Here is a 13469-nt window from a genome sequence, read left to right on the forward strand (position 1 = left end):
CCTAGTGAGTCCCCCAGCAGCTTTACTGGATTATTGGGGTTTATTTATTTCTCCTGCCAAGAGTGAGACTCTTTTACCCTCACTCTTGGACATGATTTGAGTGTGTTTCTTTGACTCTAGATGTGTTTAATGGGCTATGGGGTCTTTTACTCCATAGGGCTTCATGTGTTTTTGTGATGTGTGTTACACAGCACCCTCAGTGCAGTAACACAGGGGTGTCATAGTGACCCCCCAACATAGACTCCATACCCTGGGACTGACTACTGTCTCCCAGGGCATGTAAAGTCACCATTGACTTTACTAGTCTTAAATTCTGAACACAACCAGTACAAACCATCATATTGTGGACATACTGGCCGGGGCAATACGATTGCCCCGGGGTCTGTTAGTCGAGGGGGCACGTCTCCGTCCCCCCTGATCGAGTTTTGGCTGGTGGCAGTGGATACTACTTTTTATATTCAACCGCGAATATATTCCTAAGGGATTTTCCCATTGTTCGAGGCTACTACCTTTAATTATTTAATTCCGATAGGCTCAAACATACCGCCGGTTTATTTATTTATTATTAATTCTCCGGTTGGTATTTTTTGCCAGAACTCGGTTCTAAAATGGCGTTTGTGCTCTCTTCTGTGACTCCAACCCAAGTCGAGCCCTTTGTTCCACTTTTTGGCGGGCTTCTCCACAGAAGCCCTCCAAAGTGGTGCCACTCTGTCTGGGGTACTTAGGAGGTGTGGAGGGGGATTTAGGCACCCTGGACTGAGTTGCCTAGGCAACTCAAGTTGCACTCCATCCTCATTGGCTCAAGTGGTGAGCCGGCCGCTCACCACTTAGCATGTTTGAGTGACAACTAGGCTGAGTGAATGGGGGTTTTCTGTATAAAAGCAGGGCTTTGGGGACTGGAACTTCAGAAGTCGCCACAGGACCTAAGAATCCGACGAGGGAGCTGAGCCGACCTGCTACGACGACACCACTGGTGGAGCCCTGCTGAACCGTCTCACCACTTTCCCCTACGACAGAGGAGACCTCTAGCCCGGAGAGTCTTCTTCCTTCGACTGGTGGGGATAACCAGTCTACTTCCTTTTTCACTTCCTGGAGCATCTCGTGGCCGCCTTGCCTGTGCCAAGCACCCCGGCAACCGGGATATCACGTTTTACCAATACCGCAAATCAAAGGGTAGTACCTTTAACCGGAAAACTCTGCGGCTGGTTTCTTCCCTGGCAGTGCAACGACCTTCATCTTTCCTCCACGTCGAGATCTTCTCTTCTTCTGGACGACGCTACAACTTGCACCCGCTGCCAGGAACAACTGCCCCGCTGGAGGATCCTTTCCACATAAGGTACCGTGTTCCGCCTGGCTTCCCTTGCAACCGACTGTACGGGGTAGATTTAGCCCCCGGCTTTCGAACCTGGGATAGCCTGGGACACCCTGGCTAAAGTCTTCTGAGCCTCTCTAAAACCCTTTCTGAACTCTCTGCAAGACTTTCAAAGCCTATTGTAATTGTGTGATCTTGGGCGCATTTGTGCTCTGCTCTCTTTAAGAGTGGGCCCGGCCTATGGACTTTGGCTCACCTGTAACTTTTGACTCTTCTGCCTTGCTAAAGTGTTCCTAAACCTTAGAGTGGTGTATCTTCCTACATTCTGCCTTTTTCCCTCCCTTTTTCGTTAATTTATTGTAGTGCCATCTATAGTTAAGCGCTCACCTCTGTCTGGAAATAAGTGGTGTTAACTAAGACTTGTCTGATAAGGAATAAGGGATGTATATATAATAATAGTAACTGTGTTTAGAGTGATTTACAATAATAGTGCTGGAGTGTTTAAATAAGTGTGTTTTTAAATAAATAATTATATACCTTGATACCAAAGCTCTGGTTAGTGTTTCCTTGTGCTATTGTATCTGAATGCCTATTGTGTATACTTTGCATACTGCCTAACTCTTCTTGAGGGAAGTCTGACTGCTCAGCCACAGCTACCAGGTAAATCTGGGTGGTACAGACTGCTACCAAGTGGGTTTACTGCTAACACCTGTAGTCCTAAATCTTTTGCATTGGTCCCAAAGGGAACTGCACAGGTTTCTGCCTAACAGCGACTAACTTGCAATGATCACCAGTATAATATCTCAACTGTCTCTCATAGATGATAGAGCCAGTCGCCCACAGAAATATAGTCCAATGTAGACACCACATCCTGACTATGGCATGTGGGTTCACTGGGCACGTCACCTTTTACCGTCCCATTGACCATGATGAGACCAGCCCCTGGAAACATTCCTGCCAATACTAATCCATCAGTAACTTGGAGTTTATAACAGCAGAGAGAGGAGGAATGGAACTCTTTGCCTCCAATTCTGTACAGGTTCCATTTAAGTCCCCTGCAATAATAAACTGCACACCTCTTACTTTAGCACGCCAGTCGACTATACACTTCTGGAGGGCATATATAGTCAGCCCCTGTTTTGTAATTCCCTGATTCCAATAGTCTACAACGAGCAGGTGAAGTGTGCCCTGTGATGAATCAGAGGTGATCACCACAAAGATGCTGGCCTGGGACCCTTCTCGTAGAACCGTAGTGTGCAGTCTAGTGGTTCTAATGTCCCACACCTGAGCAGGACTTCTGAATATTTAAAGCCCCTCCAGGTGCAGGCCATTAGACAGCAGCAGTGGGGGAAGCAGAAGGAAACGATGCCGGATCCCCCGCTATATTTCCAGCTGGTCGTGGTGCCGAGATAGTCATTAGAGTCTGGAATCCTAGTTGCAGAGAGCATGCAGTGGGAAGTGGTACGGAAACCAGCTGTCCCTTAAGAGAGAGAGGCTCTCCTAATCCTGTATCCAACTGTGTCTTCAGGGGGAAATCTGTCCCACCCAGCACTTCCCGCTGCGTAACCTCTGCAATCAAGGTCTCAGAAAGGAGAGATCCTCTCAGAACCTGCATCCGTCTGACACATGACGGTGATCCTCATGGCCCTGCTCTCCTCCAGCTTCTGCTTCCACTGCAACATGGAGGTACCACGACTACTCCACCTCCCGCTAATGCTCTCCATGGCGTAAGCCCCCCAGTCTCCCTCAGGTGTGGGTCATTAACACTATTAGGCTGCAACTTGCAGCCTTGTGCCTCTGCAGCCCTCTTCTTCGTCCCAGTACTTTGAGCATTGTGGGACCTGAAGTCCTCAATGATGAAATCATCTTTTTCCACAGCCTTTAGGATACACAATATATACATATCTACAATAAGCCATTAGGATAGTGGGGTCTCGAGGACAGTTTTAAAAGGGGTTTTTCCATTCCTCCTGACCTGCTTCCCTCCTCATGCGATCCTCTCACAGAACACCACCCCCAGGATTAGGATCAGAAAGTGTCTGCCTTCTCATGGCCACATTTGAAGGTGGAACCATATCTGTTTCATCACACTGCCCATCAGTGGATCTCTTTGCTCAGTGGGTGAGACACAGAACCCTGCTATGTGCTCACGTCTCTTCACATAGCCCATCAGTGGATCTCTTCCAACATCCCTCTCTCAGTGGGTGAGACACAGAACCCTGCTATGTGCTCACTTCTCTTCACACTGGCCATCAGTGGATCTCTTCCAACATCCCTCTCTCAGTGGGTGTGACACAGAACCCTACTATGTGCTCACTTCTCTTCACACTGCCCATCAGTGGATCTCTTCCAACATCCCTCGCTCAGTGGGTGTGACACAGAACCCTGTTATGTGCTCACTTCTCTTCACACTGCCCATCAGTGGATCTCTTCCAACATCCCTCTCTCAGTGGGTGTGACACAGAACCCTACTATGTGCTCACTTCTCTTCACACTGCCCATCAGTGGATCTCTTCCAACATCCCTCTCTCAGTGGGTGTGACACAGAACCCTACTATGTGCTCACTTCTCTTCACACTGCCCATCAGTGGATCTCTTCCAACATCCCTCGCTCAGTGGGTGTGTCACAGAACCCTGTTATGTGCTCACTTCTCTTCACACTGCCCATCAGTGGATCTCTTCCAACATCCCTTTCTCATTGGGGGTGACACAGAACCCTGTTATTTGCTCACTTCCCTTTCAACATCCCTCTCTCAGTGGGAGTGATACTCACTTCTCTTCACACTGCACATTTCCTGCCTCCACAAGGTAACCTCTTCTTTTGACTTCTCCTACTAGGTCTCCTACTCAGCAACAACACCCAAACCGTCTTCCCTTTCATATCGTCCACCTCTGAGCGGTGCATCCGTATATCTAACGGTCTCACTGCCACCTGTCACTGGATAGCACTCCAGTACCGAACGCTCAACTGCTATAAAAACCACAAGGTGTCTCTCAGCTTGCAACCACACCAATATCCTTCCTCTCCAAACTCCTCACCTCAGCCCCCAAGGCTCACAACCTTGGGGTCCTCTTTGAGAATGGGCCAAAGCTTCAATAATGCATTACCTCTACAGTGGCGTCTGCCAGGAGCATCCCACTGAACAGATGCCAAATCTGCCCCACCTCTCCTAGCACTCTAATAAAACCTCCATTCCCACTCTTGATCTCAGGACATGTGACAACTCAACTGGCCTTCATCTAGGCCTTCCCCAATACTCAACCGGATACTAAACCTTTGGACTCACACTATTAGAACTTTGCATGTTCCTTTCCCACTGCTACCCACCACCTTCATGCAGGATGGCTCTGCTACCCACTGCCTTCATGCAAGATGGCTCCGCTAGCCACCACCTTCATGCAGGATGGCTCCGCTACCCACCACATTCATGCAGGATGGCTCAGCTACACACAGCCTTCATGCAGGATGGCTCTGCTACCAATAGCCTTTGTACAAGGTGTCTCTGCTACCCACCACCTTTATGCAGGGTGGATCTGCTACCCACTGCCTTCATGCAGGATGGCTCTGCTACCCACCACCTTACGAGATACTGAGAAACTCCTCCCACTGCTACTCCCAACTCTTGATGCAGCCATCAACACTTGCCCCGACCCTACGTCCTTAGCAGCCACGTACAACCAAACTATGCTAACGGCTATTGACTCTATAGCACCTATCAAACTAAGGAAAGCCAAATTACAAGCTCATCTAAACTCATGGTTCACCACACAGCTAAGAATCCTCCGCAAAGCGAAACGTTGTGCCGAAAATCGATGGAGAAGCCATCCCTCTGATGAGCACAAAGATGGCTTCCTTCTTGCCTCACTCTCCTATAAAGATGCCATCATCACTGCAAAAAAGGAATCCCTCAACAACCGCATTATGCAAGCTGACTCGAACACCAAGGAACTCTTCAAAATCCTAAAAGAGCTTGAAACTCCAGTCGCCCCCCCTGACACCTGCTTGAAAGATAGTAAATGGTGTGCTAACATCCAAGCAGCCCTACTAAATAAAATTTCCACACTACAAGCGAAAATTAAAGATAAGCAAGACAACCTGAAGCGCGATAACCGCACTCTCTCCCCAGCCAAGGCCCCCACTATAGACTCCGCTAACACCACACCATTTACATTCTCACCGCTCACCGTCGTTGAGGTAGAGAACATAATTCACAGAATCAAACCCTCCAACTGCCAAGGTGATCCATGCCCAGCCCCCATCATGAAGGACTCAGCGCTTGAGCTGGCCCCATTCATCACTGCCTTCATTAACTCGTCTTTTAAAACTAGTATTGTCCCGGATAACCTGAAGGACGCCTGGGTGATCCCTCTGCTCAAAAAACCTTCCCTTGACCCAAGCATTCCTCCTACCTTCCGACCTATCACAACAGTACCATTTCTGCTTAAGATTCTAGACCGTGCTGCATACCTTCAGATTCAAAATTATCTGGAATCCAATAACATGCTAGGTCTACGACAATCTGGATTCCGTCCCAGACACGGGACGGAGACTGCGTTAATAGACCTCAAAACCCAAATTGAAGTCCTTAAGGATCAGGGCAAGCTAGCAATGCTACTACTTCTCGACCTATCGGCTGCTTTTGATTTGGTCAATCACCAAATCCTTTGCAAGCACCTCCATTCCGCTGCCAACTTCTCATCCTCAGCTGCAGCATGGATCAAATCCTTCTTGAGCAACAGATCCATGAGAGTCTTTGCCCCATCCGCAGCTGCCGACCCTTCCCCAATTCACTGTGGCGTACCTCAGGGTTCCTGCGTGTCACCTACACTCTATAACATTTTCACAAAACCATTTTTTGATGTGCTTGACTATCTGGGTGTCTCCTACACTAATTATGCGGATGACACCCAGATACTCATCCCCATCACTGGTGATTATCTGGCTGACACCAAGGCCCTCAACGATGTCTACCTGGTCATCCAAGCTTGGATGGCCCAACACCAGCTGTGCCTAAATGATGATAAGACAGAGCTTCTCATCTTGGGCACTGCACAACGCATGAGCAGACTTGAACCGGCATATCAATCATTCACCATAGACGGCAACAGCATTCGAGTCTCAAACGACACTAAAACATTAGGGTTCTACCTTGATGCCACTTTATCTTTAACCCGTCAAACGAATGCTGTCAGATCTGCGTCGGCATACACATGCAAACTCATTGCAGCCTGCAGACCCTTCCTTACCACCGCCAACTGTGTCACACTAGCGAGAACCCTCATCATGGCTAAAATCGACTACTGCAGTGCCCTCTACCTAGGCACTAGTCAAGAGAACCTAAACAATCTCCAAACCACCCAAAACAATGCCATTCGTGCCGCCTTAAACATCCCTCGTAACCACCATATCTCAGAAACTAGATCTAAGTTAAAGTGGTTACCTGTCAAGCATAGAATCTCACTCAAAGCACTCGCCATTACGCACAAATGCCTGGCCAATAAGGCCCCTATCTATCTTGGTAGTTGAATGTCGAGACACTCAACCTCACGTCCACTAAGAACTGCCCAGTCCCATTGATTAGCCATCCCTAGATTTAAACTGCAAAAAGCAGGGGGTTCAAGCTTCCCGGTCCTAGCGTCCAAGCTCTGGAACTCACTTCCTGTTACAATCAGAGCGGAAGAGTCTTTGCACACCTTCAAGGCCAATACCAAATCCTGGCTTTTTGACCAGTCTTAATTCCTGCACAGCACCGCTGTCCTACTTACTCTGACCCGCTGACTGTTTTTACTTGTACTGAATGTCCTGTTCATATCTTGTAATGCCATTCCTTTGTAAATTCATGTATTGCGACTCATGTATGTATGCAGTTCTGTAACCTCATAAATTGCGCCCTGGTGCCTCCGGGCCTGCGGGTTTGCGCGTTATAAATAAACAAATACAAATACAAATATTTGCGTTGTTAGGTGCATGTTTGATATATCCACCCCAGCTGCTGCTGATAGGACGACAACAAGAGTACAAGTGCTGTCTAGGATGGGTGGGGTGATCTTTTACAGTTAATGAGAACAGCATCACCCCCATAGGAGGGGAGCATCCTCGTATTTGGGGACATACTTGGTCATCATGTTTGTCCTGCAGGACAGCCGGCAACACACTGGGGTGCATTGTCCGTTTGGAAGATTTGAAGGGGATAGGCTCCGTCCGCAGGGAAGTGCTGGGGTTCTAACAGACCCTGTAGGTCGACAGAGCAACAGGCTGCAGGCTCTACAAATGTGCTTGTATGTTCCATTATTTGTTATTTATTTGTGTTTGTGCAGACTGTAATAAATGTGCTGGTTTCGCAGCACTAGCAACCAGGGGCCCGTACGCAAAATTAAGCCTTGCCTTGGTGCTCACAGAATGAGCAGGTCATTGGCTTTAATCGGATCACATCCCAAACCCGGAAGTCTAGACACTTTAAAAGACAAAGGAGATACTAAAAAATAATGAAATTATTAAATTGTACTGTCATTACTTAATCTAAAAACCAGTTCAAAATATGAATGTATTATGCTCAATTCCAGTGAATATTGTATTTTTTTCATTATTTTCAGATATTAGATGCATAAAATATATTCTGAGTGTTCTTAATTATAAAGCTAGCTACTTGATGTATTTTAATATATAAACCATTTCTCTTTCTAAATCAATGAAAAATATATCTACTTGTAATGTATTATGTATATATTGTGTCATATTTATTTTTGTAATCTGTGTAAGGTTTGATGATATGAGAATGTCACTCTAAGATGCACTGTCTGGTACAATCCCATTGTACTGTAAATACCCATCTTAGAATGGGTAATGGGACAAATAGCACTAATGGGGGCTCCTCGCTGCTTTACACAAAAATAAAGAGCATTTCGAGAACATATGAATGACAACAGAGCGTTATCTTTGACTAGTAGCTCTGTTATATAAGAGTTGTATGCTTGAACCGCTAAGTACATAGAGCACAATGGACTTGGTGTGCATTTAATTTTTCACATCACTCAACCATACATTTAGGTGTTTATAACGAGTAGCCATATACTCTGATTCTGACAGCCTCAGTTTGGCTTTGATGAGAACTGGCTGTGGCATCTGCTGCTCTGTTGGGGTAGCCATCCTTCCCCTCATATTTCCTCTCCCATGTGAAGAGGGCCTTGCTATGTTTGAGAGACCCACATAATTTTAGAAGAGGAAAGGCTGAGTCTCAGGCTATTGATGTCTGTGCATTTGGGGATCTGTACATGCACAGAAATCCTCAGAGAATAATACACTTAATATGATAGAGAATTCACAAACAGTGAATGTGTTATAATGCTGCAGGACATTGGGGACTAAGATTTGGGTTTTATTGGGAATGTTAAACCTACTTTTGTGCACCCATGGGCGAATACAACGTACAAGAGGGCTCCTGTAGTGACAAATGTGGGGGTCACAGCCGGAAGAGAAACACAGCATGTGAAGTGCTCAGCACAGCACCCCACCCATCACCTATGTGCTACCCCGCAGAATGCCTGAGGGCGGGGTTGCCAGACAGTGCATGTACTCTCATTATTACAGCAAATAGCAGAGGCCGGGAGACAGCGTTTTGATTCTGGAGACTCACCAGAGTTACAGGAGACTTGTAGGTCTGCTACAGTACCATCATCCCTCCCTATTAATCCCCAACGCCACCTTGCTTTACTGGGGATTATAAGAAAGTATAAATAGTGTACATGGTGTACTGGCAATCTATAATGCACCTTGCCCAGGTTTTCCACTTGTATTGTCCTCCTCTGCCACCTCCATCATTTCCTGCTCACTATTCACTGGCATTGTAAAGTCCCCTGTGAGGCCATTGCTCCACTCACCAGCCTTATAACCTATTCACCGTGTTTCTGATAGGAGCACTCAGCTTCCCCTTCCATAAATACAATTATAAGCGCTGAATACCTGGCAAAAGGTCCCTTGTCATAAAGGACAGCTTTGGTCACCCCTGTTTGTTTAGACTTCAGAACGTTGCATGCTGGGAATTCTAACATTTAACAGACCATATTTAGTGGGATACGTGAAACTACAACTCCCAGAATGCAAATGATTGTTGTCTAAAATGCCAGGGAGGGCACAGGATGAGGGCATTGACATGGGTCCAGTTGGCAGCAATTGCTCCTACCCCCAAAGCAAAAACCCAGGAGGCATCTCACCTCATCTGGCTCTTTCCCTGTCATTTCTCCCCAGTGATCTGGGATGGCAGCCTCTCCTGTGATCTTGGGTGGATTCCTCTCCAGGGATCTTGGGTGGATTCCTCTCCAGTGATCTTGGGCGGATTCCCCTCCAGTGATCTTGGGTGGATTTCTCCCTAGAGATCCTGGGTGGATTACTCTGCAGTGACCTCTTGCAGAATTCAGAATAAACCGACTAAAGAAGAGAGGAACGTCCTGTGAGACTGGATGATGTGGAGGGGGTCCCAGGACTCCACTGAGGCTGCGCAGAACAGGAGACACCAATCAACAAGAACACGAGACTTAATTACAAGCCCATGAGACACTACTCTCTGGAGCATGCGCAGAGATTATCACTACTACAGCTCCCCAAAGTCTGTGTTAATTGCTCATTGAGCACCAAGGCCACCCCCCCTCGCCCCATGGCCTCTTAAGAACCACTTGAGAAAGAGTGAGAGTAATCTCACTGGTCAGATATCAGTTAAATGCCACTTTTACAGGACGGTTATTGATCAGCTCATCCTGGGTACATGTGCCTACCTTCCCTCATTAAATGCTATGTAACATCAGGGAAGACACTTGGTATAGCCACCCCCTCCCCTATCCACCCTCACCAAGAACTTGTCAGGCAGTTGGAATGTTTAATTAACAGTTCCCAAGCAGTTCTAAGCATTTTCCTCCTACAAGCAGTTAATGTATTCTGCAAGCACGAGGAAGCTGCTTATACAATGTTTCCTGACTGTTTATTAAATACTAAAATCATACGGTTAGGACTCGCTAATGCACAGTTGATAAGCAGCTTCAAGTATTTACCTGAGGTTTTTAAATCAGCATATAAGCATTATCTAAGTTACTTTATTTTGTGCCCCAGGCTTGTCTGGGTAGGGCTTAGCAAATGCTTACATTAGACATTCTGTAAACAGTTTGCATGCTGGGCCAATGTTTAAGAAAGGTCTTCCATTTTGATCAGAGATCTCTCCATCCCTGTGGGCCTCATTACACGGAAGGCGGTGAGCCATGGCGCTATTAGCGCCATGGCTTATGCTGGTAAAATACCGGCACCGCCTTGGCGGAAAGGGGATTTACCGCCCCATTCCAAGGTTGGAGGGGCGGTAAATCCCCCTTCCGCCATTGCCCTTCCCCATTCCCATTTCTGCCCCATAGGGCTCCATGGGAATGGGGAAGGCGCTAATTACTGCAGCGCAATTTTGCGGTGCCGTAATTAGCTCCGAGGTCCCTTAGCGGGTTGGTTTTTAACGCCTGCAAAAAGCAGGCGTTAAAGCACCAACCCGCTAAGGGACCTCGTAGTAAGGCGGTAATGGTTAACGGTCACCGTTACCATTAACGGTGGCCGTTAACCATTACCGCCTTCCGTGTAATGAGGCCCTGTGTCTCTCTGTTGCCCGTCAGGTCAAGAAGAGCGAGGCTGAGGCGGAAGCAGAAGAACCAGGTGACTCCAATTCCATGCAGAGCAAGAAGCCCAGTCCAGGTGATCCTATGGGGCTGGGGGAGCCTGAACATTTAAGGTGGGGGCATTGGGAGTGGATCATGCACCAGTAGCAAGGAGAGTCCCTGATAACTGCCTTATGCAACCATAAGCAGGCGCTAGTAGGAGGCAAGCCTCTGCGGTAACGGAATCAGAGAAGTACTTATCCAGAAGAACGACTCTAACAAGGATGAAGCCAAGACATCGCAGACAGAGCAGAAGAAAAGGGACAGCGCAAGAGTACAGAGAGGGAAGGAAATCAAGAGCCCACACCACAGACAATTAGTGAAGTGCACAGCAGAATAATAGTGACGACTCTCATAGTTTCTTGTAATGTGACACAGCCATAACTTTGACAGATACACCAGTGTTAATGAAAACAGGTGTACTCTTTTCCGTGATGTGTGTTGTGTTGTGGTGCATTCAGAGTGTGCACCGCTGCCCGTGAGCCCCCTTCGCTACAGACTGCCACAGGACACGTCTTCACAGTTTGGGCTCCCCGGTTGCTCTGCGTGGCTGGGAAACGCCCCCTTTATTTATACTGAACCCGGCGGAGTGCAACGTCACTCCGTCGCGTGCGTGCAGCCCTTTAAGGGGCAGCATCACACTCCTCTTTTTTCATATCAAAACAAACAGTAAACAGAGGATACTTAAACATTCTAATAACTACAATCACTGCACACAACAACCCGGAGCCCCTTTAATAGCAGCCACCCGGGTCCCCGGAAATATTCAGGGCTCCCACTCACAATGTCACTCCAACACAAAATCTGTGAGACGGGCAGGTTTCCCTCGCCTAGTCCTCTGGGGGTACCTCCTGCCACTATCCCCACTCGGAGAGATCCAGGCGAGCCGCCTCCTTCATCAGGAACCTCAATGGGCACAGGATCGGTACGTGCCTCAGTCCTTGGCTCTCCCAAGCGCTTAAAGAAGCTTGCATTGCGTGTCACCGAGGTATTTCCGTCAGAGGTGCTCAACATCGACCCCTTTACCGCCACCACGTCCAATGGTGCCGGCTCATAAGTCAGTGACAGTTTTCCTTGGGGATGCCAGTTCCGTACCAGTACCTTGTCTCTGGGCACCAGCCTCTGCGGCTTCAGTCCTCTCCGAATGTTCTCAGTTGCTGTCCGTTCACGGCACTCTCGCTCCACCTCTTCGTTGTTGATTACGGCGGGCTCTCGCTCGCCTAGCTCTGGTAGTAAGTCTTGGGGGCACCGCTGGAACATGCCCTCAGCTGGGGCCACCCCCGTGGATGTATGGGGAGTGTTGCAATATCCTCTGTGGAACTTGTACAGTGCCCTTTCGGGGCACTTCCCTTCCCCTTGGGCAATGCGAAGACTATATTGAGGGTTCTCATCATTCTTTCGGCCTCCCTATTAGCCCTGGGCCATAGCAGTGTTACCTTGCGATGGTGTACGCCGTATTCCTCCATTAGGCCTGCAAAGCTGTTCCCTTGAAAAGGTGGTCCATTGTCAGAGCAGAGCACCGTGGGTAATCCATGAGTGGCAAAGATCTTTTCAATGGCTACAGTCCCCTTGTAGTGGTTACCGACTCAATGAACTCCACCTCTGGGTAGCGGGACCACTCATCGACCACCACCAAGAGGTGGGTGCCCCTCGACGTGGAGCCAAAGTCTGCATGGACGACCTCCCACGGTTTGTTGCCCCTTGGCATGGTTTGATCTCTGGGCAGGGGAGGCCACCTGGCACCACACACAGGATGCCACGAATTCCTCCACCCTTCTTTACAGGAAAAGGTCAGGGAACCAGACCTTCTGGCGTAAGCGGGCCTTTGTTTTGGCCGCACCTTGATGGCCTTGATGTGCCAGCACTATCATTTGCTGCGTCTGACTCTGAGGAATGATGATGCGGTTGCCCCTCAGCAGGCGTCCGTTATCAGAGAATGTCAACTCTCCTCTGACTCTCCACAACTGTTCCAGGGTGGATTTGGCCTCCTGCGTCCTGGCTGCCAGCGAGTCAATTACCAAGCGCCACGAGTCCTGTTGGATGGCGGACTTGAGTATTCTGAAACAGTCGTCCTCGCCCGAAGCTTGTTCCAGGACTGTATGGGCACCGAGTTAGGAGTCGCAGCCTCCACCATGAGCCGTACATGCTCATCCGCCTCCTCTGCACATGTGGAAGGCATGCCACCAGTGCCCTCTCGTGGGTGTTGCAATAGATAGTCCGCTGCGTTGTTACTCCCCGGGTGATAGACCAATGACACGCCATACTCTAACAGGGCCAGCATCCACCTTTCTATTGTGGCTGGTGGCTTCGTCGACGGCCCTGCCAGGATGGGCAGCAGAGATTTGTGGTCCGTGACCACCGTCACTGGTCGTCTCAGAATGTACAATCGAAATTGGCGGCAACCCCACAGGACAGCAAGGGCCTCCCATTCGATCTGGGAGTATCTTTGTTCCGTGTCCGAGAGCGCTTTGCTGGC

General features: G+C 48.5%; 1 protein-coding gene across 1 annotated transcript in view; it reads right to left on the reverse strand.

Moving 5' to 3' along the window:
- Nucleotides 1–9798, reverse strand: part of LOC138489420 (zinc finger protein 154-like) — a 30705-nt gene extending 20907 nt beyond the window's left edge. Inside the window, exon 1 of the mRNA XM_069617139.1 lies at nucleotides 9524–9798. Within this exon, the coding sequence (XP_069473240.1) occupies nucleotides 9524–9547 (24 nt within the window). The 5' untranslated portion in view covers nucleotides 9548–9798. The remainder of the gene's footprint in view (nucleotides 1–9523) is intronic.
- Between the last annotated feature and the right edge of the window lie 3671 nt (nucleotides 9799–13469).

The sequence above is a fragment of the Ambystoma mexicanum genome, chromosome 9 (genome assembly GCF_040938575.1).
Source record: "Ambystoma mexicanum isolate Mex_15411 chromosome 9, UKY_AmexF1_1, whole genome shotgun sequence".
NCBI lineage: Eukaryota > Metazoa > Chordata > Amphibia > Caudata > Ambystomatidae > Ambystoma > Ambystoma mexicanum.